Source organism: Furipterus horrens, unplaced genomic scaffold, assembly GCF_987537825.1.
Source record: "Furipterus horrens unplaced genomic scaffold, mFurHor1.1.pri manual_scaffold_12, whole genome shotgun sequence".
Taxonomy (NCBI): Eukaryota; Metazoa; Chordata; class Mammalia; order Chiroptera; family Furipteridae; genus Furipterus; species Furipterus horrens.
In genome coordinates, this window is record NW_028327182.1 from 45,367,514 (window position 1) to 45,395,465 (window position 27,952).

At 37.5% G+C, this 27,952-nt stretch overlaps 1 protein-coding gene across 1 annotated transcript in view; it reads left to right on the forward strand.

Annotated features, from left to right (window-relative positions):
* The window catches only part of DNAJC15 (DnaJ heat shock protein family (Hsp40) member C15), a 102,488-nt gene that overhangs the window by 35,905 nt on the left and 38,631 nt on the right, over positions 1–27,952 (forward strand). The window contains exon 4 of the mRNA XM_090258609.1: positions 13,743–13,819. Coding sequence (XP_090114735.1) covers positions 13,743–13,819 — 77 coding nt within the window. The remainder of the gene's footprint in view (positions 1–13,742; positions 13,820–27,952) is intronic.

The window sequence follows — 27,952 nt, forward strand, 5'->3', positions numbered from 1 at the left end:
TGTTTCCTTAAGTATTATGAAATGTCCTTCTTTGTCTCTTTTTAATGCCCTTGCTTTGAAATCCGTTTTATCTGATATGAGTATTGCTGCCCCAGCTTTTTTTTCATGTCTGTTTGCTTTGAATACTTTTCTCCATCCCTTCACTTTCAGTCCGTGTAAGTCTTTCGTTTTGAGGTGTGTTTCTTGTAGACAGCAAATATGTGGGTCTTGTTTTTGTATCCATTCCACTACCCTGTGTCTTTTAATTGGAGTATTTAATCCATTTACATTTAAGCTTATTATTGACATGAATTTATTCATTTCCCTTTGTACCTGTGTTCCTTCCCCTCTTTTTTTTCTCCTCTTCTCTTTCTTAGATCATTCCTTTTAGCATCTCTTGCAATGCTGGTTTGGTAGAGATGTATTCTTTTAGTCTTCCTTTGTCTGGCAAACTCATTTCACCTTCCATTTTGAATGAGAGCCTTGCTGGGTAGAGTATTCTTGGTTGTAGGCCTTTGTATTTCTTTGCTTGAAATATCTTTGACCATTCCCTTCTGGCTTGTAGTGTTTCTGTTGAGAAATTGGTTGGTAGCCTTATTGGAGCTCCCTTGTATGTTATTTGCTGTTTTTCTTTTTTTTTTTTTTTTTTTTTTTTTTTTATTTTTTTTTTTTCAGATTTAATGTGTTTTATTGATTAAAATATTACATTTGTGCCAATTTCCCTTCCCTCTGCTCCCCTCCACCCGGTGGCCCCCTCCCTCCAGTTGTCCCCCCCTTTTAGATTATGTCCATTAGTTGTGCATACAGTTCCTCCCAACCTCTGTCTATTCCATTCCCTCCTACCATGATCCCCAATTCCTATATCATCTCCCTCCCTCTCCCCACTCCCCCTCCCTGTTGACCTCCCCCCACTATGCTTCCCTTACCCACAGTTCCTTTTCCACTCTCGTTGCCTGTTTCGTTTGCCTTTGTTTCATCTCCCTATCTTCTGTTATTTAAACCAGTCCCTTTAACTTCTCATATAACAGTGGTTTGGATCTAATGAACTCTTTCAGTTTTATTTTGTCCTGGAAACACTTTCTCTGTCCTTCTATTCTGAATGACAATTTCGCTGGATAGAGTATTCGTGGTTGTAGGTTTTGGATTTTCATTACTTTGAATATTTCTTGCCAGTTCCTTCTTGCTTGTAGGGTTTCCCTTGAGAAGTCAGCTGATAGTCTAATTGGGACCCCTTTGTACATAATTCTTTTCTTCTCTCTTGCTGCTTTTAAGATTCTCTCTTTATCTTTAATTTTTGACATTTTGATTATAATGTGTCTTGGGGTGGTTCTCCCTGGGTCCAGTCTCTTGGGAACTCTCCTTGCTTCCTGGACCTGCAGGTCTATTCCCTTCCCCAAGTCTGGGAAGTTCTCCTTTATTATGTTTTCACTCAATTTTTCAAGTTCTAGTTCATCTTCCTCATTCTCTGGCAAACCAATGATTCTTATGTTGGGCCTTTTATAGCTGTCCCAGAGGTTTCTGATCGTCTCATTGTTGCTTCCTATTTCCTCTCGCTGCATTGGTTGACTGCTTCTTCCTTCTCCATATTCCAGTTTGTTGAAATGAACTCTGGATTCCTCACCATCTGTCTCGTACGTGGTTTTGTTCCTTTCGTTATGAAAGTTTTTCGCTTCTTTCATATCTTTTTCCTGCTCTTTTGTGAATTCTGTAAGCCACCTGATAACAATGGCCCAGAACTGAGCCTCTGACAGGTTTCTTATCTGTTCATCTGTCAGGTTCTCTATCTGCTGTCTGGTGAGCTGCACCACCGGGATCTCTATAGTTGTTTGCCTCATTTTGACAGATGCGTTTTGTTTTCCTGGGCTGGCTGTCGGGGGCGGTGCCTGTGTACTCGTAATGACCCAGCGACCGGCGCCCTTTGGCGTCACAAGTCAGCGCCCGGCGCCTGTCTGCGACCTATTTCGTAGCCCTGTGGTGCTTTCTTTCTTTGGGGGCGGGGGTCCAAAATGGATACACACAGTTATTCCGCTAGGAGACCGGGATCCGTCCTCCCGCGCCCCTGGGCCTCACTGTTCAAGGCGATGCTGCGACTGCTCTCCCCAGCGCCCGGAGTCGCGCACCGGCAGGGGCTTGATTGGAGTCGCGCCAAGCCTCCGGGCTTTTTCGCCGCCCCGCCCCCGCCGCCGCTCCGCAGACAGCTTTGCCTTCTTTAACTCTTACCTGCCCAAATGGCACCGCTGGTTTATAACTTCATGTGTTGGGCTTCCGTGTAGCTTTATTTTCTGGAATTTCTAGTTATCCTTTGTTTTGAAGTAGTTGTATTCCTATCTGGTTGTAGAGGGAGACCTAGCGTGTCCGTCTAAGCCTCCATCTTGGCCGGAAGTCCTGCTGTTTTTCTTTTACCACTTTTAAGATTCTCTCTTTGTCTTTGAATGTTGCCATTTTAATTATGATGTGCCTTGGAGTGGGCCTTTTGGGGTTCCTCTTCATTGGGACTCTCTGTGCTTCTTGGACTTGCATGACTTGTTCTCTCATCAGGTTGGAAAAATTTTCTGTCATTATTTTTCCTATCAGTCTTTCTATCCCTTGTTCTTCTTCTCTGTCTTTTATTTCTATAATCCAGATATTATTTTGTCTCATGTTGTCCTGTAATTCCCTTAGACCTTCTTCATACTTTTTCAGTCTTTTTTCATTTTGTTGTATTGTATGGGAATTTTTTCTACATGTCCTTTAACTCACTAATTCGATCCTCTGCTTCGTTTGGTCTCCTTTTTATTGATTCTACTGTGTTTTTTAGTTCAGAGATTGTATTTTTCATTTCTTCCTGGTTCTTATTAATAGTTTCTATGTCCTTTTTTATGCTGGTGTAGTTCTCTGTAAGTTTCCTGTAATTTTCTTGGAACTGTTGATAATTTCCTTGGAGATTGTCATACTTATCTTTGAGGTTGTCGAGTATATTGAGCTTCTTCCTCAGCATTATTTTGAATTCCATGTCTGACATTTGGGTTATGTCTATTCTATCTACCTCTCTTTCTGGAGATTCCTCTTTTCCTTTCATTGGGAAGTTGTTTTATACATCTTCCCATGTTGGATTCTTCTTGTTTGTTTTTGTTTTTTGGATTTGTCTGCTTTGATTTCCCGCCGTTATAGTACGAGATTCTTTATAGGAGATCTGGGGGTTTCAGTGGTGCAGTCTCTTTGATATCCTGAGCCTGATGTTCTTGGGATACCCTTTATGTTGTTTGTTTATGCTGTTTGGTTATATTTCCGTTACTCTTTGGTGGGACCTTCCGTTTCACTAGTTGATTGAGAGTCACTCTACCCACCTTGTCTTGAGTTCTTTTGCTGAGATGCTGTTGAAAATGTAAACACAGAGCCCAGGCAAGAAACCCACACCCTCAAAAATATCCCCCACCCTCTATCCTACTATCGGCAGTAAATAAACCAGTATTAATATAAATGTAGAAAGGTGAGGGCTTTTATACTATAGGAAGAATAGATAAGAGTTGTTTTTAGAGAGGAAAAATATGATTTTTGAGAGAGGGGATGATAGATTAGCAATTGTAGCAAGTAGTGTCGAGAGTATGCAAGACAGGTAATATTTACATTGTATGTTAATAATAATAGAAGAAAAATAGGGAAGAATGCAGAATATAGTAAGAAAGTGGAATTGTATAGTATTAGATTCATATAGTAGTTATATTCTATTTATTTAGTGTGAAAGGGAGGTTAACAAAACAGACAAACAAATAAACAAAAATTAAAGAGGAAGCATCAGAAGGAGAGATGGTAAGAAACAAATTAAAGAGATAGTTAAAAAAATTTTTTTAATAAAAGTAAAAATTAAAATTAAATCTAAAATAAAAAATAAGAAATTAAAAAAATTAAAATAAAATAAAATACAAATAAGAAAACTAAAATAGAAATAAAAATTTAAAAATATATATATATACAAAAGGAAAGTTTTTACTCGGTTTAGCCTCTCTGTGTCGTCTTGTTTTTCTGGATCCACAGCTGGTCTAATGAGGTGGGCCAGAGGTTCCTAATCTTTGCAGGTTTGGCGCCTGTTTTGGAGCTGGCCAGGGTGCTTGTGTGCACGCAAGGCAGCCTGTGCGCTAGCCTCAGTCCTGCCGAGCTGTGCCCTGGGAGTTGGTCTCTTGCCCCTTGGGGCAGGGCCCCAGACACTTTTGCATGGTGGAAGTGAGCGTCTGTGAGTCGCCGCTGCCCGCTGTTCCTGCGCCGCAGCCGCCCACCATTCCTGCACCCGCATGGGCAGGCATGAGCAGAGCCCATTCAAGTGGTCTGCGCTCCGGCCTGCCTGGTGGTCACTGGGGCTGGCCAGGGGTTTCTGCGCATGGTCTTCTGAATGCCCAGCAGGCCCTCTTTGCGCCCATTGCGGCACTGCTCTTATGTCTGTTGGGGTGTGTCCGAGGGGCACCCACACGCGTGGCCAGCGAACTGGTTGCGCGCCTGGGCCAGTGTATAGGGGCTCTTCCCTGTGCGCACCCGCGCTACCCAATGGGGTGGGTTGGGGAGTGGGCAAGCGCACTTCTGCGCCTGCGCTCTTCAAGAATGTCCTATCACCCCCAACCTTTCCTCCCCTCTCTGCAGTACACAAGAGAAAAAAAATAAAGGAAAATCACATTCTCACATGCACTGCAGTATGCTGTTTCTTGTCTTTCAGCTCCAGATGCCACCTGATTCTCTCCTGTTTCTGCCAGCGGGCACAGATCCGCTCTCCTCCCGATTCCTCTCTGGGGAAGCCTGTGGTCGCTAAAAAATCTTTGTGTACTTCCAGCCGCAGCTCAGGGAGCCACCCCAGTCCAGAAATCCCGTCTTGTCCCTTTTTCCTCCGCTATCCTCACCAAACAGGTCACTCCTAGATGGTTTTCTCTAATCCAGCAGTGCCAAGGCTCAACTCCTGCCAGTGTCCAGCTGTTCACTGAGATGTTCTGTCTGCAATTAGCCCAAACTACAGATGGGTCTCGGGAGCCAGAAAGCACAGCCTCCCCTCACTCCTCCGCCATCTTCTCCTCTACCTCACGGAAACCTTTCTCGTTTCACTATGAGACTCCACTGGTCCCCGTGCCCACAGTAGGCCACAGTCTCCAAGTAGGTTCCAGTTGATGAGCCGGTCTGCAGCTGTCTCTCTAAGGTGCGGTCAGGTAGGAGCGCGGGGCTTGGAGGGTCCAGTGACTTCTCCCGAGAGTGCTGGCGAGCCTTCTGCCCTTTTCCACTCCACTCTTGCTCTCCCTTCCCCACTCGAGCTGTCCATAGTTTGTACTCATTCACTCGTCTCTCTGTCTGTATCCCAAGCTTTCCACGATAGGAGCAAGCAGACAACACTGCTACTTACTCCGCCGCCATCTTCCTCTCTGTTTGAATATAGTTTTTTTTAATTGAACTTTTATTGTTTATGGTTAAGTGAAATTCATGGAAATAATGTCAATTAAAATCATCCTGTGGCTCTGTAAATCAAATAGATTATTATACATAATAAAAAATTTATAGTTTTTGATAAATATATTTCTTCTCATAAGACTATGGAATGATATGATTCTTCTGGTTGTCTGGAGTGACATTTGTATTTTAAGCTATTGACTGAATAAATTATTGACTGTGTAACTTTGTTCATTTCATATATGTGTCCTTTGATAATATATGGCACTACAATATGTAATACTAATTTTAGAAGGAAAGTGATTTTGAGTTTTATTGCTTATGTACAGGGGTGGGAAAAAGTAAGTTTACAGTTATGAGTATGCAAAACAGTTTATTATATTATTCTCTTATTATATATTTTTCCATACGAACAACTATAAATCTACTTTGTCCACCCCTGTGTATACTTTATGAATAGAAAATATAGATATAAACATAATCCACATGTATGCTACCTACAAAAGACCCACTTCAGAATAAAAGATCTACACGGGCTGAAAGTGAAGAGATGGAAAAAATTATTCCAAGCAAATGGACATGGAAAAAAAAGCTGGGGTAGCATTACTTATATTAGACAAAATAGACTTCAAAACAAAGGCCATAAGAAGAGACAAAGAAGGTCACTACATGAAATATAACCCTTATAAACATACATGCACCCAACGTAGGAGCACTTATATACGTAAGGAAAATCTTGGAGGATGGTAGGGAGATTGACAGCAATACAGTCATCATTAGGAATTTTAACACCCCACTGTCAACAATGGATAGATCTTCCAAACAAAGAATCAACAAGGATATTGTGGACTTAATTGATATACACAGAACATTTCACCCCAAAGGAGCAAAGTATACATTCTTTTCAAACATACATAGTGGATCATTTACAAAGCTTTAATAAATTCAAGAAAATTCAAATCATATCAGGCATCTTCTTGGATCACAATGGCTTGAAACTAGAAACCAACCTTAAGGAAAAAACTAAAAAACATTCAAAAACACGGAAACTGAGTAACACATTATTAAATAATGAGAGGGTTAACAATGAAATCAAGGAAGAAATCAGCAAGTGTCTGGAAACAAATGAAAATGAATATACAACAACATAAAACCTGTCGGACCCAGTGAAAGCAGTCCTGAGAGGGAAGTTCATAGCAATAGAGGTCTACCTAAAGAAGATAGAAAAATCTCAAATAATCAACCTAACCCGACATCTAAAAGAACTAGAGGAACAACAACAAACAAATCCCAGAGAGAGCAGAAGGAAGGAAATAATCAAGATCAGGTTAGAATTAAACGACATAGAAACTAAAAATACAATCCATATAATCAATAAATCCAGGAGCTTGTTCTTTGAAAAGATAAAATTGACAAACCTTTAACCAGACTCATCAAGAAAGAAAGAGGACCCAAATAAATAAAATTAGAAACAAGAGAAGTAACAACCAATACCACAAAAATTCAAAGGGTTGTAAGAAATTACTATGAGTAAATATATGCCAAGAAACTGGACAACCCAGGTGAAATAGACAAATATTTGAAACATACAGTCTCCCAAAACTGAATCAAGAAGAGGCAGAAAGCTTGAACAGACTGATAAAACATAGTGAAATTGAAGCAGTAGACAAAAAACTCCTAGCACACAAAAGCCCTTGACCAGATGGCGTCACAGGTGAATTTTACCAAACATTCCAAGCAGTAACACCTATCCTTCTCAAACTATTCTAAGAATTCAAGAAGAGGGAAGACTTCCAAACTCTTTTTACTAGGCCGGTATTACCCTAATTCTAAAACCAGGTAAAGATACAACAAAGAAAGAAAATTACAGGCAAATATTTCTGATGAACATAGATGATGAAATCCTCAATGGAATCTAATCAACAAAAGAGACTAATGAGAAAAATAGAAGCAGAGATGTGGAAACATGGAACAGACTGATAGCTCTGGAAGGTGAGATGGGAGGGGAGAATGGTGGAAGGAAGGGAAGGGATTCCTCAAAAAATGTTTATGAATGACTCATGGACACAGACAATGGAGAGAAGATTGACTATGGGCTAGAGGGGTGGGCTCCATGGAGGGGGGCAAAAGGGAAAAAGAATTGGAACAATTGTAATAGGATAAACAATAAAAAAAAGTAGAGGAAAAAAGAAAAAATACAAATGTTCAGGGTTTGGAGTGTATATCAAATAGCATGATAAAACTAGCAGAATCCCATTGTTTCTGTTCTTGGAAATTCTATTAGAAAAATATGACCACCGACTTTGTGTTTTTGATGATATAGTTCCTTATTACAATAATCTCATTTTTATAGATCTAAACATTTCCCTTGCCAAAATGGTTCTTCATTACATTCTATCTAATATCCTATTATAATGTAATATTGGTATATTATTTGTAATCTTGAAAGGGCCTTTTCTCAATAGTTTTATTTTATGGGGGGTTCAAAGGGTACAGAGTTATAATTTTGTGCTTGCTCATGACATATTAATTTAAACAAAATAATATATTTTAAAAATGATAAAATTTTGATTCTATTTAAACTTATGTAATATAAAACAAATATCATATAGTTTAGAAGGCATGATTTTTTTTCTGAAGAAATGTGCTGAGAAACATAAGCAGTTTTTCCCTCTGTCTGCTTTTCTGTATAAAGCCCCCAAATATTGCCTTTCTATCCTCAAAATGACCTAGTTATTTTGAAAAGCTTGTAATGATTGTACATGTACAGATCAACTTCCTCATATAAGGAAGTGTGTTTTAGGATATGAGCCTCATACAGATGCTAGAGTTTAAGTAGCCTTTTCTGTGTTTCTGTTTCTACCTGGGCAGAACTGAAAGTTAAAAATGCTCCAAATAAAACCCTTTCTTTTAGGGGTAATAACATTTGTGATGATAGTAAGAATAATAGCTCATGAATCATTAACTTATGTTTATTATGCTGAAAATTTTAAATTTTGTGGAGTTCCCTAAGGAGCTCATCGGAATATCAGGGAATATGATATGCATTTAGGAAATATTTGGGTCTCCCGAGAGAAACCTTAAAACCAGCTATTCTTCTTTTAAATCCACTATCCATATATACTTACATATTTTTCTATGTATCCTTTATTCCTTTATACATTTCCCTGTGTGTGTGTATGTGTGTGTGTATAAGTTGTCCATGTAAATATGTGTACTTAAACCATTTAATTCCCTTTTTTCTCTCACAACTTGATGTGAGGGATTTTTGTTTGTTTCTTTTCCTACTAAATTGAAAATTAGTTGAATCTTGGAATAAGTACATCATGTTCCTCACAGTATTAGTACGTTGATATATTATTGTCTCCGTGATAAAGTACAGAATTTAACCTGTCTCATTTAAAAAGTTCCCAGCACCTAGTAGGTGCTAGAATGAATCATTACCATGCAGAAATTTATAACAGGATGTTCAAAGAGAGCAGCTTATATAAGTTAACAGATCTGACTCTCTGGGACTCATTTTTTTAAAGCTCTCATTAGTTCCTTGGTTTCTTTTATTTAATGCTTAAAAAAAAAAAAAGTTTTACAAGTAGCCTTTGTGCATTGTTGAAAATTTAAAAAGTAAAAAATAAACATAAAAAAAATTCATAAAATTACAGCACCCCAAATAACATTTTGGTATGTGTGCTTTCAAATTTTGTTTTATGAAAGCACACACTTTAGTTTTTCTTACAAAAATATGGGTTCATGTTTTAGAAACATGTATGCATTCAATAATATAATGCATTTTTTTCCTTCTAAGTTTATGGATCCTATTTCTCTGTTAAGAGGTCTCCCTTTCCCATCCTCCTGCTTTCTCATAAAATTACTCTAATCAGACTATCACTCCCACTTCTGTCAAAGTTTTTGACTCTGCTAAATCCACTAGTCAATTCTCAGCTCAAATATTTTTTTTCTTTAAAGTATATTTTATTGATTATGCTGTTACAGTTGTCCCATTTTCTTCTCCCTTTGCTCTCCTCTGCCCAGTACCCCGCTTCTCTCCAGCAATCCCACCCCCTTTAGTTCATGTCCATGGGTCATACATATAAGTTCTTTGGCTCCACCCTTTCCTGTACTATTCTTAACATCCTCCTGTCTATTTTGTACCTACCAATTATGCTTCTTAATCTCTGAACCGTTCTCCCCATTCTTCCCCTTCCCCCTCCCAGTTAATAACCTTCAAAATGATCCCCATACCTATGACTCTGTTCCTATTCTGGGTGTTTGCTTAGTTTGTTTTTGTTAGTATTTTTTTAAGTTTCTGCTATTGATAGTTGTGAGTTTGTTGTCATTTTAATGTTCATAACTTTGTTCCTTTTTCTTAAATAAGTTCCTTTAACATTTCATATAATAATGACTTGGTGATGATGAACTCCTTTAGCTTTATCTTGTCTGGGAAGCACTTTAATTGCCCTTCCATTCTAAATGATAGCTTTGCTGCATAGCGTAATCTTGGTTGTAGGTCCTTGTTTTTCATCACTTTAAATACGTCTTGCCAGTCCCTTCTTGCCTACAGTGTTTCTTTTGAGAAATCAGCTGATAGTTTTATGGGAACTCCTTTGTACATAACTGCTTTTCTCTTGCTGCTTTTAAGATTCTCTCTTTATCTTGAACCTTTGGCATTTTAATTATGTGTCTTGGTGTGGTCCTCTTTAGGTCAAACTTGTTGGGGACTCTTTATGCTTCATGAGCTTGTATGTCTATTTCCTTCGCCAAATTAGGGAAGTTTTCCTTCATTATTTTTTCACATAAGTTTTCAATTTCTTGCTCTTCCTGTTCTCCTCTGACACTCCTATGATTCAGATGTTGGCATGTTTATTAAAGTTATCTCAGAGGTTCCTAAGCCTCCCCTCATTTTTAAAAATTCTTGTTTCTTCATTCTGTACTGGTTGACTGTTTATTTCTTCCTTATGTTCCAAATCATTGATTTGAACCCCAGTTTCCTTCCCTTCACCATTGGTTTTGTGTGAGTTTTCATTTGTTTCACTTAACTTAGCCTTCACTTCATCCCTTTTGCATTTGCCATACTCAACCATATCTGTCAAGTCTGTGAGCACCTTTATCACCAGTGTTTTGAACTCTGCATCTGTTACGTTAGCTATCTCCTTATCTGTTAGGTTGGCTATCTCCTTGTCGCTTCGTTCTCCCATTGAATCCTTGATCTGATCTCTCTTTTGGGCGATACTTCTCTGTCTCCTCAATTTGACAGGCTCCTCTGTTTGCTTCTGTGTCTTAGGTAGAACTGTCGAATCTTTTACGTTGTAAGGAGTGGAGCCTTAGGTGTTGGTCAGTGTAGGGGTGACCCATTTTACCACATTGTGGTGATGTATGTGGGGGAGGGGTCGGAGGGACTGAGACCTCTCTAACTATTGCCCTGGCTGTGGTTCCCAGAGTAGGTGGGTTTGCAGATGTTCTAGGACCATGACGCCCTCTAAACAAGCTGACTCCGCTGAGAGACTGGCAGTTTCTTTCTCCGCCCCAACCCCCTGGTTTTCACAGAAGCAGTGAGGCTTTATTTTCCCCAGTGTGGGAACCGTGAGCTGCACAGTCTGGTCTGGTGCTGGGAGCACTCCCCAGGTATCCCTCCCTACTTTTATAATGTGTGACTATGCTTTTTGCTAACCCTCCACAGCCACTGTCACTGCCTTCACACTGTGTCCTGTCCGCTCCAGCTCCGCCCCTCCTACCTGTCGAATGAGTATTTCTCCTTTATGTCTTTGTTTGTTGGACTTCCATGCAGCTCAGTTTTCTGGAACTTCTGTTTGTCTCCAGTTTTGAGGTCGTTATATTCCTTCTAAGCTGTGGAGGGAGATGCAGCATGTCTACCTATGCCTCCGTCTTGGCTGGAAGTTTCTCAAATGTTACTTGACCTATCAGAAGCATTTGAAAGTATTTTTCACTTCCTCAATTTTTTGCTTCTGCTTTTCCTCCTACCTCACTGCTGGTTCTCAGTTTCCTTTACCAATTTCCATTTCTATGCCACTAAACATCACAGTCTCTAGGATTCTGTCTTTGGACTTCTTGTCTATGTTCATCCTTACAATGAGCTACCATCTCGCATCTGTCAGAATGGCCATCATCAATAAATCAACAAATAAAGAGTGCTGGCAAGGATGTGGAGAAAGGGGAATTTGCACTGTTGGTGGGAATGCAGATTGGTACAGCCACTGTGGGAAGCAATATGGAGATAACTCAAAAAATTAAAAATGGATCTGCCTTTTCAGCCAGCAATCCCACTTCTGGGAATATATCCAAAGGAACCCAAAACACTAATTTGAAAGAACATAAGCACCCCTATGTTCATTGCAACATTATTTACAATTACCAAGATATAAAAGCAGCCCAAGTGTCCATCAGTAGTTGAGTGGATAAAACAACTATGGGACATTTACACAATGGAATACTACTCAGCCATAAAAAAGAAGAAAGTTTAACCCTTTGAGACAGTATGGATGAACCTGGAGAACATTATGCTAAATGAAATAAGCCAGTCAGAGAAAGATAAATACCATATGATTTCACTTATATTTGGAATCTAATGAAGAAACTGAACTAACAAGGAAAATAGGGACAGACTCATAGATGGAGAGCAGGATGACAGCCAGTAGGGGGAGGTCAGCAGATGGAGGGACTGAACAAAAAGGAAAAAGTACTCATGGGCATGGACAGCAGTGTGGTGATTGCTGGGGGAAGGGAGGTATAAGGGGACTAAATAGTAATGGAAAAATACAATTAAAAAAATATTTTAAAAGAAAGAAAAAATAGGTGATCTCATTTAATCTCATGGCTTCTAATACTGTCTGTACACTCATAACTCAAATGTTATCTCCAGGTCAGACTTCTTCACTTAGATATTTAATAGACAATTCAAACTTAATATAACCAAAACCAATCTCCTAATATCTGTTACCCACAATAAGCAAACAGCTGTTCCTTCTCTAAGTCTTTAAGTGACAGTTCGATAGTTTAAACCAGAGACTTTAAAGTCATTTGCAGTTTAAATTCTTTGGAAGGCAGACTGAAACAGAATTAGCAAGCTGTTAGTTTATTTGAGAGTGTTTTTAGGATCAACATCTCCAGAAGGGAAGAGAAGGACAAAGGTTGGGGGAACAATTTAGGCTGCAGTGCAGTCTTAACAAAGGCCTTAGCCTATGCAACGGGGAGCTTGGAAGTTCAGATGGCTCATTGTGGTTGTCCCAAGTTAGGGCAAGGAACTATGAGACTAAATGACATTACCTGGGAAGTGAATATAGATAGGATGTTCAAGTACTGAGCCACTGATAACTATACTGCCTAAACCACCATGCCAACCACTTGTAAGAGATTACCATGGGAAGGGGCCCTGAGCTTGACTTTCTTCAGCCAAGGCAATTCCTAATTTGACAGCTGAGTGCTCTCTGCCAGCAGCAGCCCGTGTCTAAGGAGTAAGTCCTTCATCTCTGAAGGAGAATCTGCATAGTGTATAATGTATTTTTTACATTGTCTTTAATTCCTCTCCTTTTCTCATATTCCACACTTACTCCACCAAGCAAATGTTAGTTCTGTTTTCAAAATACATCCAGAAACTGACCACTTTTCACCTCCTCCTTTACTACCATGTTGATCCATACCACTATCATCTCTTGCCTAGATTATTGTTATGCTCTTAACTGGCCTCCTTCTTCCACTGTTGCATCTTTCTTTCTGTTCTCTATGTAGTAGTTAGAATAATCCTTTCAAAACAAAGTCAAATTATGTTACTCCAGGTCTCTAGCTTCTGAGAATAGAATTCTAAAGTATTTCCATTGTTTACAAGGCCCTTCACAATCTGGCCCTAATTACCTCTCTACTACTATTCTCCTTGCTCATGCCTCTCCAGCCACATTGACCTTTCAAGCCAGTTTTCTGGTCCTCTTGGCCTGCCTGTCTGCTATCTTGACATCCTCCCCACTTTGTCAATTCTCCTCTTATTTCTCTGACAGTCAGTCTAGTAGGCTAAAACAATGTCAGTCATATCACATTAAATGACTTGGTCAAGGTAATCCAATGAGAAACTGCAGGACTTAGAAAAAGTTCAAGCCTTTTGCTTCAACCAATTTCTTATTCTTTCAGTTATATCTCAATGTAGAAATATTGTATTTGAAAGTAAAATAAAAACTGTTAACATTTTTTAAGTGTTCATCTTGGCATTAGTAAAGGATCATTTTTTAGTGTCCCCGCCCCCACAATTCAAGATTACTTCCAATAAAATGCATTACTCTTACTGAGACTGTGTGATGAGATTGAGGTCATGCCACCTCATACATGGAACTAATTATTTCTTGCTCTTTTTTCCTATACAGAGCCTTTCATCTTACTATAAAGGAGGATTTGAACAGAAAATGAGTAGGCGAGAAGCTAGTCTTATTTTGGGTGTAAGGTAGGTGTGCTGCATAAGTATTATTTTGTTCTGTTGCCAAGTTTGTATTATTTTAAATAATGAATAGGAGAAAATACCAACTTTTTACATTTTAAAACCTCATGTCTTAGAGAATATCTCACATTCCCTAAAAAATATTGGGCGAAGTTGTGATGTGTCTTTATTCCTTAACAGGGAGTTATTATTTTTCAATGCTAAGGTTTCAAAGCAATTAAAATATTCCTTATTGTGATACTGAATTCTTTCTGGATTCAGTTTTTTTAATAATTTGATATGTATTATATTTTTGATTATAATCTGGGCTCTGTTTCACAGTTCTTTTCTAGTTCCATAATTTGACATCTAGCATATTTTATTATATTTGTTTCACCTTAATATGCATTTATTGTCTAGCTTTAGACAGTATAGGAGAAAGTTAATAATATTATATGATTGCTGTGTGATACCATTTAACACTTAAAGTTCAGAATACTTTCCCAACCATAGATTTACCAATAGCAGCATTCAAATTTTTATCTGATGTTCCTTTAGAGCTCATGTAATTTTTGTGGGTGTAGTTTATGGCATATAGTGTGTCATCTAAAACAAATCCCATGGTGATTTAATCAACATATTAAGCAAATAGATCATAAAGTTCTATCTTGTCATAATTTTTTAAATATTTCATTTGTTTATTTTTAGAGCAAGGGGAAGGGAAGGAGAAAGAGAGGGAAAGAAACATCAATGTGTGAGAGAAGCAATTGGCTGTCTCTTGCATGCCTCCAACCTGGGACCTGGCCTGAAACCCAGGCATGCGCCCTGACCGAGTATTAACCCAGTAACCTTTTGGCTTGTGGAACGGTGCCCAACCCGCTGAGCCACACCAATCAGGGCAATATATTGGAGTAATTTTTAGTCTCTTATATGCTAGCATATTTTTAAGGTTAAAACATGTTATTATTTCTTATGACTTAGCAAGAAAAAACAAAAAAAGGGTAGGGAGAGAAAATAGCTCATTTTAGCATGGTGCTTTTATTTAAATATAAAAATAGAAAAAGAAAAATGATTTTAAGTACTGGAACCAAATTATCAGGATGCATACATTGCTAACTATTACTTGCTTTAATATTACTCAGAGTAGCCTTGTTATTTTTTTAAATTTTATTGGGCCCACATAACATCCCATTCATAGTCTTGAATGTGAATATGAAACACATTTATAAACCAAACACAAAGGTTTTTGAAAATATCATTTTATATCAGCTACGGTGCTCATATCATTAGGACAGATAATTAGAAGTTAACGTAAGGTACATTGGTTATAAAGTTAAACTACAGATTCTAATAAGTAAATATGGGTATGGACACCACCAGTTTTACCACATACTAACTGTCTGACTTCAGTTTTATTATTTGTAAAATACCATTTTGTAAAATAGAGGTAGTATTAATTTCTACTGCATATGGTTGTGAAAATTAACATACTTGAAATTCTTCACATAGCCCTGGCTGGTTAGCTCAGTTGGTTAGAGCATCTTCCTGATAAGCCAAGATTGCAGATTCCATTCCTGGTCAGAGCACATACAAAAATCAACCAATGATTGCATAAATAAGTGGAACAACAAACTGATATCTCTGTCTCTCTCTGTCTCTCTTCCTCTTCCTTTCTGTCTCTAAAATCAGTAAATAAAATTTTTAAAAAGTTCTTTTTTTTCCTTTAAGTATATTTTATTGATTATGTTGTTACAGTAGTTCCAATTTTTTTTTCTCCTTTGCTCCCCTCTGCCTGGTACCCTCCTTCCCTCCAGCAATCTCACCCCCCTTAGTTCATGTCCATGGGTCATGCATATAAGTTCTTTGGCTTCACACTTTCCTATATTATTCTTAACTTCCCCTTGTCTTTTTTGTACCAACCAATTATGCTTCTTAATCCCTGCACCTTATCCCCATTTCTTCCCCTCCCCCCTCCCAGCTGATAACCCTCCAAATGATCCCCATACCTATGATTCTGTTCCTATTCTGGTTTGCTTAGTTGGATTTTGTTTTTATTTTTTAGATTCAGTTGTTGATAGCTGTGAGTTTGTTGTCATTTTAGTGTTCATAGTTTTGATCTTCTTTTTCTTAAGTAAGTCCCTTGATATTTCATATAATAATGGCTTGGTGATGATGAGTTCTTTAAGCTTTACCTTGTCTGGTAAGCACTTCATTTGCCCTTCCATTCTAAATTATACCTTTGCTGGATAGAGTAATCCTGGTTGCCGGTTGCCTTTCATCACATTGAACACTGCTTGCCAGTCCCTTCCTGCTTGCAAAGTGTCCTCTGAGAAATCAGCTGATAATCCCATAGTCACCACCCTGTAGGCAACTTTCTGTCTCTCTCTTGCTGCCCCCAGGACTCTGTCTTTACCTTTCACCCTTGGCATCTCAATCATGATGCATCCTGGTGTGATCCCCTCTGGGTCCAGTGTGCCTGGGACCCTCCCTGCTTCCTGGACCTGTATGTTCATCTCCTTTGCAAAATTTGGGAAGTTTTCCTCATTTTTTTCAATTCTTGCTTTCTCATTCTGCACTGGCTGCCTGGTTTTTTCTTCCTTATGTTCCAAGTCATTGATTTGAACCCTGGTTTCCTTCCCTTCACCATTGGTTTTGTGTGGACTTTCCTTCGTTTCACTTAGCATAGCCTTCACTTCTTCTCTTATGTGTTTGCTGTACTCAAGCATATCTGTCAAGCCTGTGAGCATCTTTATCACCAATGTTTTGAATTCTGCATCTGTTAGATTGTCTTATCTCCTCATCTGTTAGGTTGGCTATCTCCTCGTCACTTAGTTCTCCCACTGGAACCTTGATCTGCTCCCCATTTTGGTCGATACCTCTCTGTCTCCTAATTCTGACAGACTCCTGTTGTTTGTTTGCCTCCGCGTCCCAGGTAGAGGTGTTGCTCCTGTTACATTGTACGGGGCGAAGCCTTAGGGATTGGTCAGTATAGGGTGACTGGTTTCACCACGTTGTGGCGCTATATGTGGGGGAGAGGTCTGAGAGGAGGAAAATGCCGCCTGCCCAGCACTAGCCCCTTTTCCAGGCCCTTCTCCCACTTCTGTATGGGACTGGTGCCTGTCTACCTGTTGCCCTGGCCATCGTTCCCAGAGTGGGTGGGTCTGCAGATGTTCTAGGACCATGGGGGCCCTTTAAACCAGCAGACTCTGCTGAGAGACCGGTAGTTTCTGCCTCCGCCCCAACCTCCACTGGTCTTCAGAGTCGGAAACAATGAGGCTTGATTTCTCCCGGTGCTGGGGCCTTGAGCTGTCCAATCTGGTGAGGAGCTGGGAACACTCCCAAGGTGTCCCTCCTGACTTTTTAAAATGTGTGACTGTACTTTCTGCTGGCCTGCTGCTGCCACCACCACACCATGTCCTGTCCGCCCCGGCTCCACCCCTTCTACCTGTCTGGATGAGTATTTCTTCTTTATTTTTTTGTCTGCTGGACTTCCATGCAGTTTGGTTTTCTGGAACTTCTGGTTGTTTCTAGTTTTGAGGTAGTTGTAGTCCTTCTTAGTTGTGGAGGGAGACACAGCATGTCTCTCTATGCATCCATCTTGGCCAGAAGCCCCCAAAAAGTTCTTAACATAAACATGGCACTTAGTAACTACTCAGTAAATGCCAGGTAAGCAAAACAGATTCTTACCCTGATTCTGTCACTGAGGCACTGCATTGTATGATCTTGGCCAAGTTATTTTTAGCTTTTCTGCACTTCAGTCTCTTCATTTTTTAATTGGAATCAATAATATCTAGCCTTGTTGGATAATATAAATTGATAGGATGATACGTTTTTATTTAAAGTACTATGAAATACCAGGTGCTAAATAAATGTTGTCTCCTCTTTCTTCCGTCTCCATTATGAATGCAGAAACTTAATATTTGCTCTTAACCCGTTAAATAGAAGAGTAAAACTAATTTGTTTTCCTCTAGCCCTTTTTTTCATTTGATTAATGTTGATCTTGAGGAGATTCTTCAAGATGGGAATACATCGCTATGGTTCCATTTTCTATGGTCAAGGAATCTAAACCTACACTACAGAACAAGTAGGTAAAGGTAAAATGGAGCTGACTGTTGACTTATTTAAAAAATACCCTCTGTGTCACTAGATGATTCTGTGCATTCTTACAAAGCCTAAACTATTTTTACTGTCCAGGAAAATTGTTATTATATATGGTATTTTCTTAAATGATACACATTTATGACTTTCAAACTTTCTAAAAGCTTCTGTGGAACTCTGTTTAAATGTTATTGAAAAGACCAATAGTAAAAAAGATGAAACCAGATCCTGTTCCTTTCACTGCAGGTTTAGGGAACACCACTCAGTTCCACACACCCTGCTGCCTCACTCCCAGTGAAATGTGTTCAGGGGGCACAATTTGAAATGGCTGATACAGGCAACATGCTATTTAAAGTTACATTTTCAGTTTCATGCTCAAATTGTCTACACTGGAGATTTAATTTTACACTATATTTAAGAACTAGGATTCTCCCATCTTGTTTAATCTTTACAACAACAGATAAATGTTATTAACATATATTGAGGTCTGAGGGACTTAAGGAAAAGGGGATAAACCCTACAGGCAAAGGATAGCTCTTTCTTCATCCTCAAAGCTCATCACTAGGAGTCTAATCATTATTTTCTTAAAGGTAGAATATTTTGAATGGCCATACTTGTGCAAAAGAACTTCCCACTGACTTCAGTCTAGTTCGGTGGTTGGCAGGCCTCAGAGTATATAATACTTGCGGAGTTTTATATAAAAACCCATGTGCATTGTTACTTATAGGTGCAATGAAAATGATTCTCGAGGATAATTTTGACAAAAGTGCTAACTTTTGTCTTACGTGCTAAATTAAAGCTTAATAGCCAGAATAAGATGGAACTTAACATATATACTCTCTCCCAGAAACACCTATGGTAGAAATTTGTATGAGTAGCACATTTGATTAGCTTTATAAAATAAGGTTTTTAAAACTCCCTTTTTTTTATTTTAAGATTTTCTACAATGCAGTGATCCCTTACATTATTAGTATTTACTAATACAGAGCTTTTGTTCTTTCAGGAAGTTTAACTTTTTACAGCCATTTATTTACATTTGGAGGGTGATATAAAATACATTAAGCACCTATTGCATATTTAATACTAGATAGTATTTTGATCCAAATCACAGCTTCTGTCCTTAAGTAGTTTAGTAACTACCTTAGGAGACACGTCAAATATATACAAAAAGTAGAAAACGTACTAATAAAGGAAGTAAGTGTTATAGAGCACCAAAAAGGAGGGGAGTGATAAATGTAGATGAGCTACAGGACACTAATACAGGAATTTTTCTTAGTAACATTTTTTAAAAAATTCTTAATAGGCAATTAAACAATAAAATGTCATAATCTTGGTAGAGTGTTAATGATTTTTTTTCTCAAAATTTGTTAATCTTTATAATCAGTGCCAGTTTGGGAAGAAATCTACAGACCAAAATGTAAGTTTCAAATGGTCCCTAGAAGACTTCTATAAACAGCCAAAAGGAATACTCTTAAGTCTTAATACTAAAATATTTACTACATATATATTTTTATTTAAAAAATAATTTAAATACCCTGCAGTTTTACTGAGATTAATTGGCATATAACATTGTATATTAATTTAAAGTATACAATATAATTATGTAATATATGTATATATTGCAAAATGGTTACCACAGTAAGTTTGGTTAACATCCTTCACCTAGCATAGTCACAGATTTTTTTTCTTGTGATGAGAACTTTTAAGATTTACTGTCTTAGAACTTTGAAATATATAAGACAGTATTGTTAGCTATAGTCACCGTGCTATACATTCCATCCCCAGGACTTATTTATCTTATAACTGAAAGTTGTACCTTTGGACCACCTTCATCTGTTTGCTCCCACTCCCCCACCTCTGGCATTTACCAGTCTGTTCTTTTTTTCTGTCAGTTCAGCTTTTTTAGATTTCACATATAGGTGAGATCATACAGTATTTGTCTTCATCTGTCTTACTTATTTCATGTAGCATAATGCCCTCAATGTTCCATCCATGTTGTCACAAATGGCAAATTTCCATTTTTATGACTAATATTTCATTTTAAATATGTAAATATATCATTTAAAAATAGCATTTCATTTTACATGGACATATATACATATATAATCTCACATCTTCTTTATTCATTCACCTGTCAATGGACAGATAGGTTGTTTTCATATCTTGGCTATTGTAAATAATGCTGGAAGGAACATGGGGGTGCTGAAACCTCTTTAAGATAGTGGTTTCATTTCCTTCAGATATACTTGTATTCATAGAAGTAGAATTGCTGGATCACATGGTAGTTCTATGTTTAATTTTTTGAGGGACCTCCATACTTATTCCATAGTGATTGTACCAATTTACATTACCACCAGTTGTGTACAAGGGTTTCCTTATCTCCACATTCTCATCAGCACTTGGTATCTCTTGTCTTTTTTTATCTTTTTAACATTTTTATTGTATTTTACCCAAAACCTTTTATCTCTCTTATATACCCTCTTTCACCTCCCACCTTCCCTGTGCAATTACCGCACTGTTGTCCCATGTCAACGAGTTCTATTTCTTTGTTTCTTGATCCCTACACCCCCTAACCATACCTCCTGGAGCAGTCAGTCTACTCTATGAGTTTGTCTCTATTTTGTTTGTTAGTTTAGCTTGTTCATTAGATTCCACATCTGAGTGAAGTCATTTATTTGACTTTCTCTAACTGGCTTAGTTCATTTAGCATAATGTTCTCCAGGTCCATCCATGCTATTGCAAAGGAAAAATTTTCTTTTTTACTGCCAAGTGTTATTCCATTGAATGTACCATAGTTGTTTTACCCACTCAACTACTGATGGACACTTGGGCTGCTTCTAAACCTTGGCTATTGTAATTAACACTGCATTGAACATAGGAGTGTTTATCTTCTTTCGAATCAGTGTTTTGGGTTTCTTTGGATAAATTCCTAGAAGTGGAATTACTGGGTCATAAAGCAGTTCCATTTATAATTTTTAAGACACTACAAAAAAGAAAAATTGTAGTCCAATATCCATGATGAACATAGATGCTAAAATCCTCAACACAATATTAACAAGCCAAATACAACAAGACATCATACACCATGATTAAGTGCTATTTATTCTGTGGATGCAAGGTTGGTACAACATTACCACATAAACAAAATGAAGAATAAAAACCACATGATCATATCAATAGATGCTGAAAAAGCATTTGATAAAATAGAGCACCCATTTACGATAAAAAAAAACTCAGCAAAATAGAAGTAGAGCGAATACAGTATTCCCTCACTAGACCCCCCAGTGATAGTTGATAATCTGTGAAGTAGATTCTTACGTTTTTAAACATATTATACACTCAAACCTACATAACTTTAACAACATGCATATACAGTACCACAAAATTCTGCAATATAGTGAAAAATCCATGATAAATAATTAAATATAATATTTTTTAAAATCCTGCGATACAGTGAGGCCACAATAAGTGAACCGTGATATAGAGAGGGACTACTTACTGTACAGCAGATTTTTCACTATATTGTGGGATTTTGCGGTACTGTATACATATGTTGTTAAAGTTACATAGGTTTAAGAGTGTAGAATATGTTTCAGAACATAAGTAGTGTTTGTAAAAGTGTGGAAAAGGTTTATAAGGGAGGGGAAAGGTTAAGGGAAAGGAACGGTTTATAAGTGTGTGGGAAAGGTTTATAAAGCCTTAAAATATATATAAATTCAAAAATAAATGTCAGGTTCCTGTTTTGTGGATTTTCACCTACCGCAGGGGGGATCTAGAACATAATACCCGCGATAAGTGAGGGAATTCTGTACCCACTGTAAGTGAGGGAATACTGTATATCTAAACATAATAAATACCATATATGACAGGTTCACTGCCAGCCATCATACTCAACAGGCCAAAACTAAAGGTATTTCCCTTAAGATCAGGAACAAGTTAGGGTTGTCCATTTTTACCTCTGCTATGTCCTGGCCACAGCAATCAGACATGAAGAGGAAATAAAAGGCATCCAAATTGGAAAAGAAGTAAAACTGTCATTATTTGCAGACACAGAACTGATAAATGAATTCAGTAAATAAAGTATGGATACAAAATTAATATCAGTTGCATTTTTTTATGCCAATAATGAACTACCAGAAAGGGAAATTAAGAAAACAATCCCATTCACAGTTGCTTCAAAAATAATCAATTCCTAGGAATAAATCTTGTCTTTTTTGATGATAGGTATTGTAACAACTGTGAGGTGGTATCCCATGGTGGTTTTGATTTGCATTTCCCTGATGATTAGTGATGTTGAGTATCTTTCATGTACTTGCTGGCTTTCTGTATGTCTTCTTTGGAAAAAGCTCAGGTCCTCTCCTAATTTTTTAATTGGCTTGTTTGTTTTTCTGATATTTAGCTGTATGTGTTATTTATATATTTTAGATATTTACCCTTATTGGATGTATGATTTGTGAATACCTTCTCCCGTTCAGTAGGTTGTCTTTTTCATTTTGTTAATGGTTTTCTTTGTTGTACAAAATCTTTTTAGTTGGATGTAATCCCATTTGTTTGTTTTTACTTTTGTTTTCTCCTAAGGAAACTGGTCTGAGAAAACATTGCTAAAACTCATGTCAAAGAGCTTACTGTCTATGTTTTTTTTTCTAGGAGTTTTATGGTTTCAGTTGTTATGTTCAAGTCTTTTAATTTATTTGAATTTATTTTTGTAAATGGTAAGATAGTAGTCCAGTTAAACTCTTTTGCATGTAGCTGTCAGAAACTGTCTTTCTCCATTGTATATTCTTGCCTCCTTTGTCACAGAATAATTGACCATATATTTATGGGTTTATTTCTAGTTTCTCTATTCTGTTTCACTGATCTGTGTCTGTTTTTGTTGTAGTACAAGACTGTTTTGATTACTATTCCTTTAGTATAGTTTGAAATCAAGTAGTGTGATACCTCCTGCTTTGTTCTTTTTTCTCAAGATTGTTTTGGCTATTTGGGATCTTTTGTGGTTCCATGCATTTTTTAGAATTCTTTGTTCTAGTCTATGAAAAATGCCATTGGTATTTTTGTAGGTATTGCATTGAATCTGTAGATTGCTTTGGGCAGTATGGACATTTTAACAATATTAGTTCTTCTAACCCAAGATATGGTATATCTTTTCATTTATTTGTATTGTTGTCATGTTTTTTTTATTGTTATCATACGGTTTCAGAGTATAGGTCTTTTAACTTCATGGTTAAATTTTTTTCTAAGGTATTATTGTTTTTGATACAATTGTAAATGGGATTCTTTTTTAACTTTCTGTTTCTGATAGTGTATACAAACAGCTGATTTCTTGTATATTTTGTATTCTGTGACTTACTGAATTCATTTATTAGTTCTCATAGCTTTTTAGTGGAGTCTTTAAGATTTTTTTATTATTATGCAATATGCAAAAAGTGACAGTTTTATTTCTCACTTTTCAATTCAGATACCTTTTATTTTATTTTTCTTGCTTGATTGGTATGGCTAGGACTTCCAATACTATGTTGCATAAAAGTAATGAGAGTGGGCAATGTTGTCTGGTTCTTGATCTTAGAGGAAAAGCTTTCTGCTTTTTACCATTGAGTATGAAATTAGTTATGGGTTTGTCATGTATGGCCTTTATTATGTTGAGGTGCATTTCTTCTATACCCACTTTGTTGAGAGTTTTTATTGTAAATGGATGTTGAATTTTGTCATACTTTCTCTGCATCAATGAAAATAGTGATATGATTATTATCTTACATTTTGTTAATGTGACCTATCACATTGATTGATTTGCATATGCTGAACTATTCTTGCATCTCTGGAATAAATCCCACTTGATCATGGTGTGTGATCCTTTCAATGTATTGTTGGATTCTCTTTGCTTATATTTTGCTGGGAAGTTTTTAAAATAAGTATTCATCAGGAGTATTTGACTGTGATTTTCTTTTCTTGTAGTGTCCTTTTCTAGTTTTGGTATCAGGACAATGAGTTTAGAAGTGTTCTCTCTCTCCTCTTCTATTTTTGGAAGTGTTGAGGAGGATTGATATTAATTTCTCTGTAAATGTTTGGTGAAATTGAGTCATCTTGTCCTGGACTTTTCTGTCCGGGACTTTTCTTTCCTGGGAGTTTCTTCCTTCCTTCCTTCCTTTCTTCCTTCCTTCCTTCCTTCCTTCTTTCCCTCCCTCCCTCCCTCCCTCCTACCTTCCTTCCCTCCCTCCCTCCTTCCTTCCTTCCTTCCTTCCTTCCTTTTTTTCAATTACAGTAGGCATTCAATATTATTTTATATTCAGGTGTTCAGAATAGTAGTGAGACATTTATAATTTACAAAGTAATCCCCTGACAAGTCTACTACTCTCACCTGGCCCCATACATAGTTATTACAGTATTAATGACAATATTTCCTATGCTGTATTTTACTTCACTGTTGACTATTTTGTAACTACCAATTTGTACTTTTTAATCCGTTCACCTTTTTCACCCAGTCCCCCAAATCCCCTTCCATCTGAAAACTCAGTTTGTTGTCCATATCTATGAGTCTATTTCTGTTTTCTTTGTTAATTCATTATTTTATTTTTTAGATTCTACATATCTTTTTTTATAATTGAGTAATATTCCATTGTATATATGTATGACTACTTCTATCTTGTATCTTCCTTAATTTCTTTCTTCAATGTTGCATAATTTTCAGTGTACAGGTCTTTTATCTCTTTGGTTAAGTTTATTCCTAGGTACTTTATTTTTCTTGTTGCTATAGTAAATGGTATTTTCTTTTTTGCTTCTGTCTCTGAGATTTTATTGTTGGTGTACAGAAATGCCTTAGATTTCTGTATATTTATTCTGTACCCTGCTATTTTGCCAAATTCACTTATTATATCGAGTAGTCTTTTAGTGGAGTTTATAGGGTTTTCTAGGTATACTATCATGTCATCTGCAAATTGTGATAGTTTTACTTCTTCTTTCCCAATTTGGATGCCTTTTATTTCTTTGTCTTGTCTGATTGCTGTGGCTAGAACTTCCAACACTATGTTGAATAGAAGTGGAGAGAGTGGACAGCCTTGTCTAGTTCCTGATTTCAGGGGGAATGCTTTCAGTTTTTGTCCATTGAGTATGATGCTGGCTTCGGGCTTCTCATATATAGCCTTAATTATGTTAAGGTATGCTCCCTCCATTCTCATTTTGCTGAGTGTTTTCATCAAAAATGGGTGTTGTACTTTATCAAATGCTTTTTCTGCATCTATAGATATGATCATGTGATTTTTGTCTTTTATTTTGTTTAGGTGATGTATTATATTTATTGATTTGCGAATATTAAACCATCCTTGCATCCCTGGGATGAATCCCACTTGATCATGGTGTATGATCTTTTTGATGTATTGCTGGAGCCTGTTTGCCAAAATTTTATTGAGGATTTTAGCATCTATGTTCATCAGTGATATTGGCCTGTAGTTTTCTTTCTTTGTTGTGTCTTGACCTGGTTTTGGGATTAGGGTAATAGTGGCTTCATAGAAAGAGTTTGGGATTTTTCCCTCTTCTTGGATTTTTTGGAATAGTTTGAGGAGGGTAGGAGTTAGTTCTTCCCTAAATGTTTTGTAAAATTCGCCTGTGAAGCCATCCGGTCCAGGGCTTTTGTGTGCAGGGAGATTTTGGATTACTGTTTCAATTTCCTTCTTTGTTATTGGTCTGTTGAGACTTTCCACTTCTTCTTCATTCAGTTTTGGAAGGTTGTATGTTTCTAAAAATTTGTTCATTTCTTCTAGGTTGTCAAATTTCTTGCCATACAGTTGTTTGTAGTAATTTCTTACAGTTGTTTGTATTTCTGAGGTATCAGTCGTGATCTCTCCTCTTTCATTTCTGATTTTTTTTATTTGGGTCTTCTCTCTTTTTTTCTTGATGAGCCTGGCTAAAGGCTTGTCGATTTTGTTTATTTTTTCAAAGAACCAGCTCCTAATTTCGTTGATTTTTTGGATTGTTTGTTTAGACTCTATGTCGTTTAATTCTGCTTTGATCTTGATGATTTCCTTTCTTCTTCTTGACCTAGGCTTTGTTTGTTGTTGTTGTTCTAGTTCTTGTAGCTTTAGGATTAGATTTTTTATTTGAGCTCTTCTGTTTTTTTCAGATATACCTGTATTGCTATGAACTTCCCTCTTAGGACTGCTTTTGCTGTGTCCCATAGGTTTTGGGCTGTTGTGTGTTCATTGTCATTAGCTTCTAGAAATTTCTTGATTTCCTCTTTGATGTCATTGTTTACCCATTCATTATTTAATAGTGTTGACCCTGGCTGGTTTGGCTCAGTGGATTGAGCGTCGGCCTGCGAGCTAAGTGTCGCTGGTTCGATCTTCCAGTCAGGGCACATCAGAGAAGGAAAACTCTGACTCCAAAAAACCTCCGCTGCCTTGCGGCATACCTCTTCGGGGGGAAAGGCTAAGGGAGTAAACCCCGACAGAAAATCCGGAGCCGGAGTCCCTAAGGCGGTTTGACGTTGTAGTCAACACCGGCAACTCCTGCGGCGCACCTGAAGCCAAGCTGTATTGACTCCGTCTTTCCCTTGGATCCTTCAGCTGCGAAGAGAGAGGGGGTCTGCTGCATGGGCAACAGCAGACCCTCCATATCACCCTGCCCAGGCTCTGTAGCTTCAGCTTCACTGGAGAGGACACTCCAGCGTCATCGCAAGATGTCGATTCAACACGGGAGGAGACAGATACCGTGTCACTCCCGAGTTGGACTGCACAGCCATTCTCGGCGGTGCAGATAGACTCTTAAGAAGCTACACCATCGTCTCTCGAGACGGACGGCTGCCGACGACGATGACTTCTATCCAGTCATCTTTTGATGGGAACTTAGGTTGCTTTTATATCATAGCTATTGTAAATAATGCTGCAATGAACATAGGAGTTCATATATATTTTTGAATTACTGTTTACGATTTCTTCAGACTAATACCCCAAAGTGGAATTACTGGGCCATAACATGGTTCAATTTTTAATGCTTTGAGGAACCTCCATACTGTTTTCTCTAGTGGCAGTCCCAGTAACAATGCACAAGGGGTTCTGTTCTCCACATCCTCACCAGCTCTTGTTTGTTGACTTATTGATGAGCCTCCATTCTGACAATTGTGAGGTGATAGCTCATGGTGGTTTTCGTTTGCATTTCTCTGATTAGCGAAATCGAGCATCTTTTCATATGTCTATTGGCCATCTGTATGTCCTCTTTGGAGAAGTGTCTATTCAGGTCCTCTTCCCATTTTTATATGGATTGTATGTTTATTTGTTTGTTTTTTGCTGTTGAGTTGTATGAGTTTATTATAAATTTTGGGTATTGCCCCATATTTGATGTATCATTGATGAATGTCTTTGCCTAATTGATAGGTTGTGTTTTTGTTTTATGACAGTTTCCTTTGCTATGCAAAAACTTTTTAGTTTGATGTAGTCCCATTTATTTATTTTTTCTTTTGTTTCCTTTGCCTGAGTAGATCTATGAGAAAAAAAATATTATTAACAGTGTCTGAGAGTTTACTGCTTGTGTTTTCTTCTAGGAGTTTTATGGTTTGGGGTCTTACATTTGGGTCTTTAATCCATTTTGAGTTAATTCTTACATAGGGTTTAAGAAGGTGGTCTAGTTTCATTTTTTTCTTGTATCTGTACAATTTTCCCAGCACCATGTATTGAGTAGATTGTCTTTACTCCATTGTATGTTCTTCCCTTGTTTGTCATAGATTAATTGGCCATGTAGATGTGGTTTTATTTCTGGGCTCTCTGTTCTGTTTCATTAATCTATGTTTCTGTTTTTATGCCAGTACCATGCTGTTTTGATTACTAGAGCCTTGTATAGTTTGATATCAAATAGTGTGATGCCTTCAACTTTGTTCTTTCTCAATATTGCTGTGGCTATTTTGGGTCTTTTATGGCTCCATATAAATTTTAGAATTATTTATAAAAAATGCCTTTGGTATTTTGATAGGGATTGCATTAAATCTATATATTGCTTTGGGTAATGGACATTCTAATGATATTAATTTTTCCTATCCATAAGCATGGTATATGATTCCTTTTATTTGTATCTTCAGTTTTT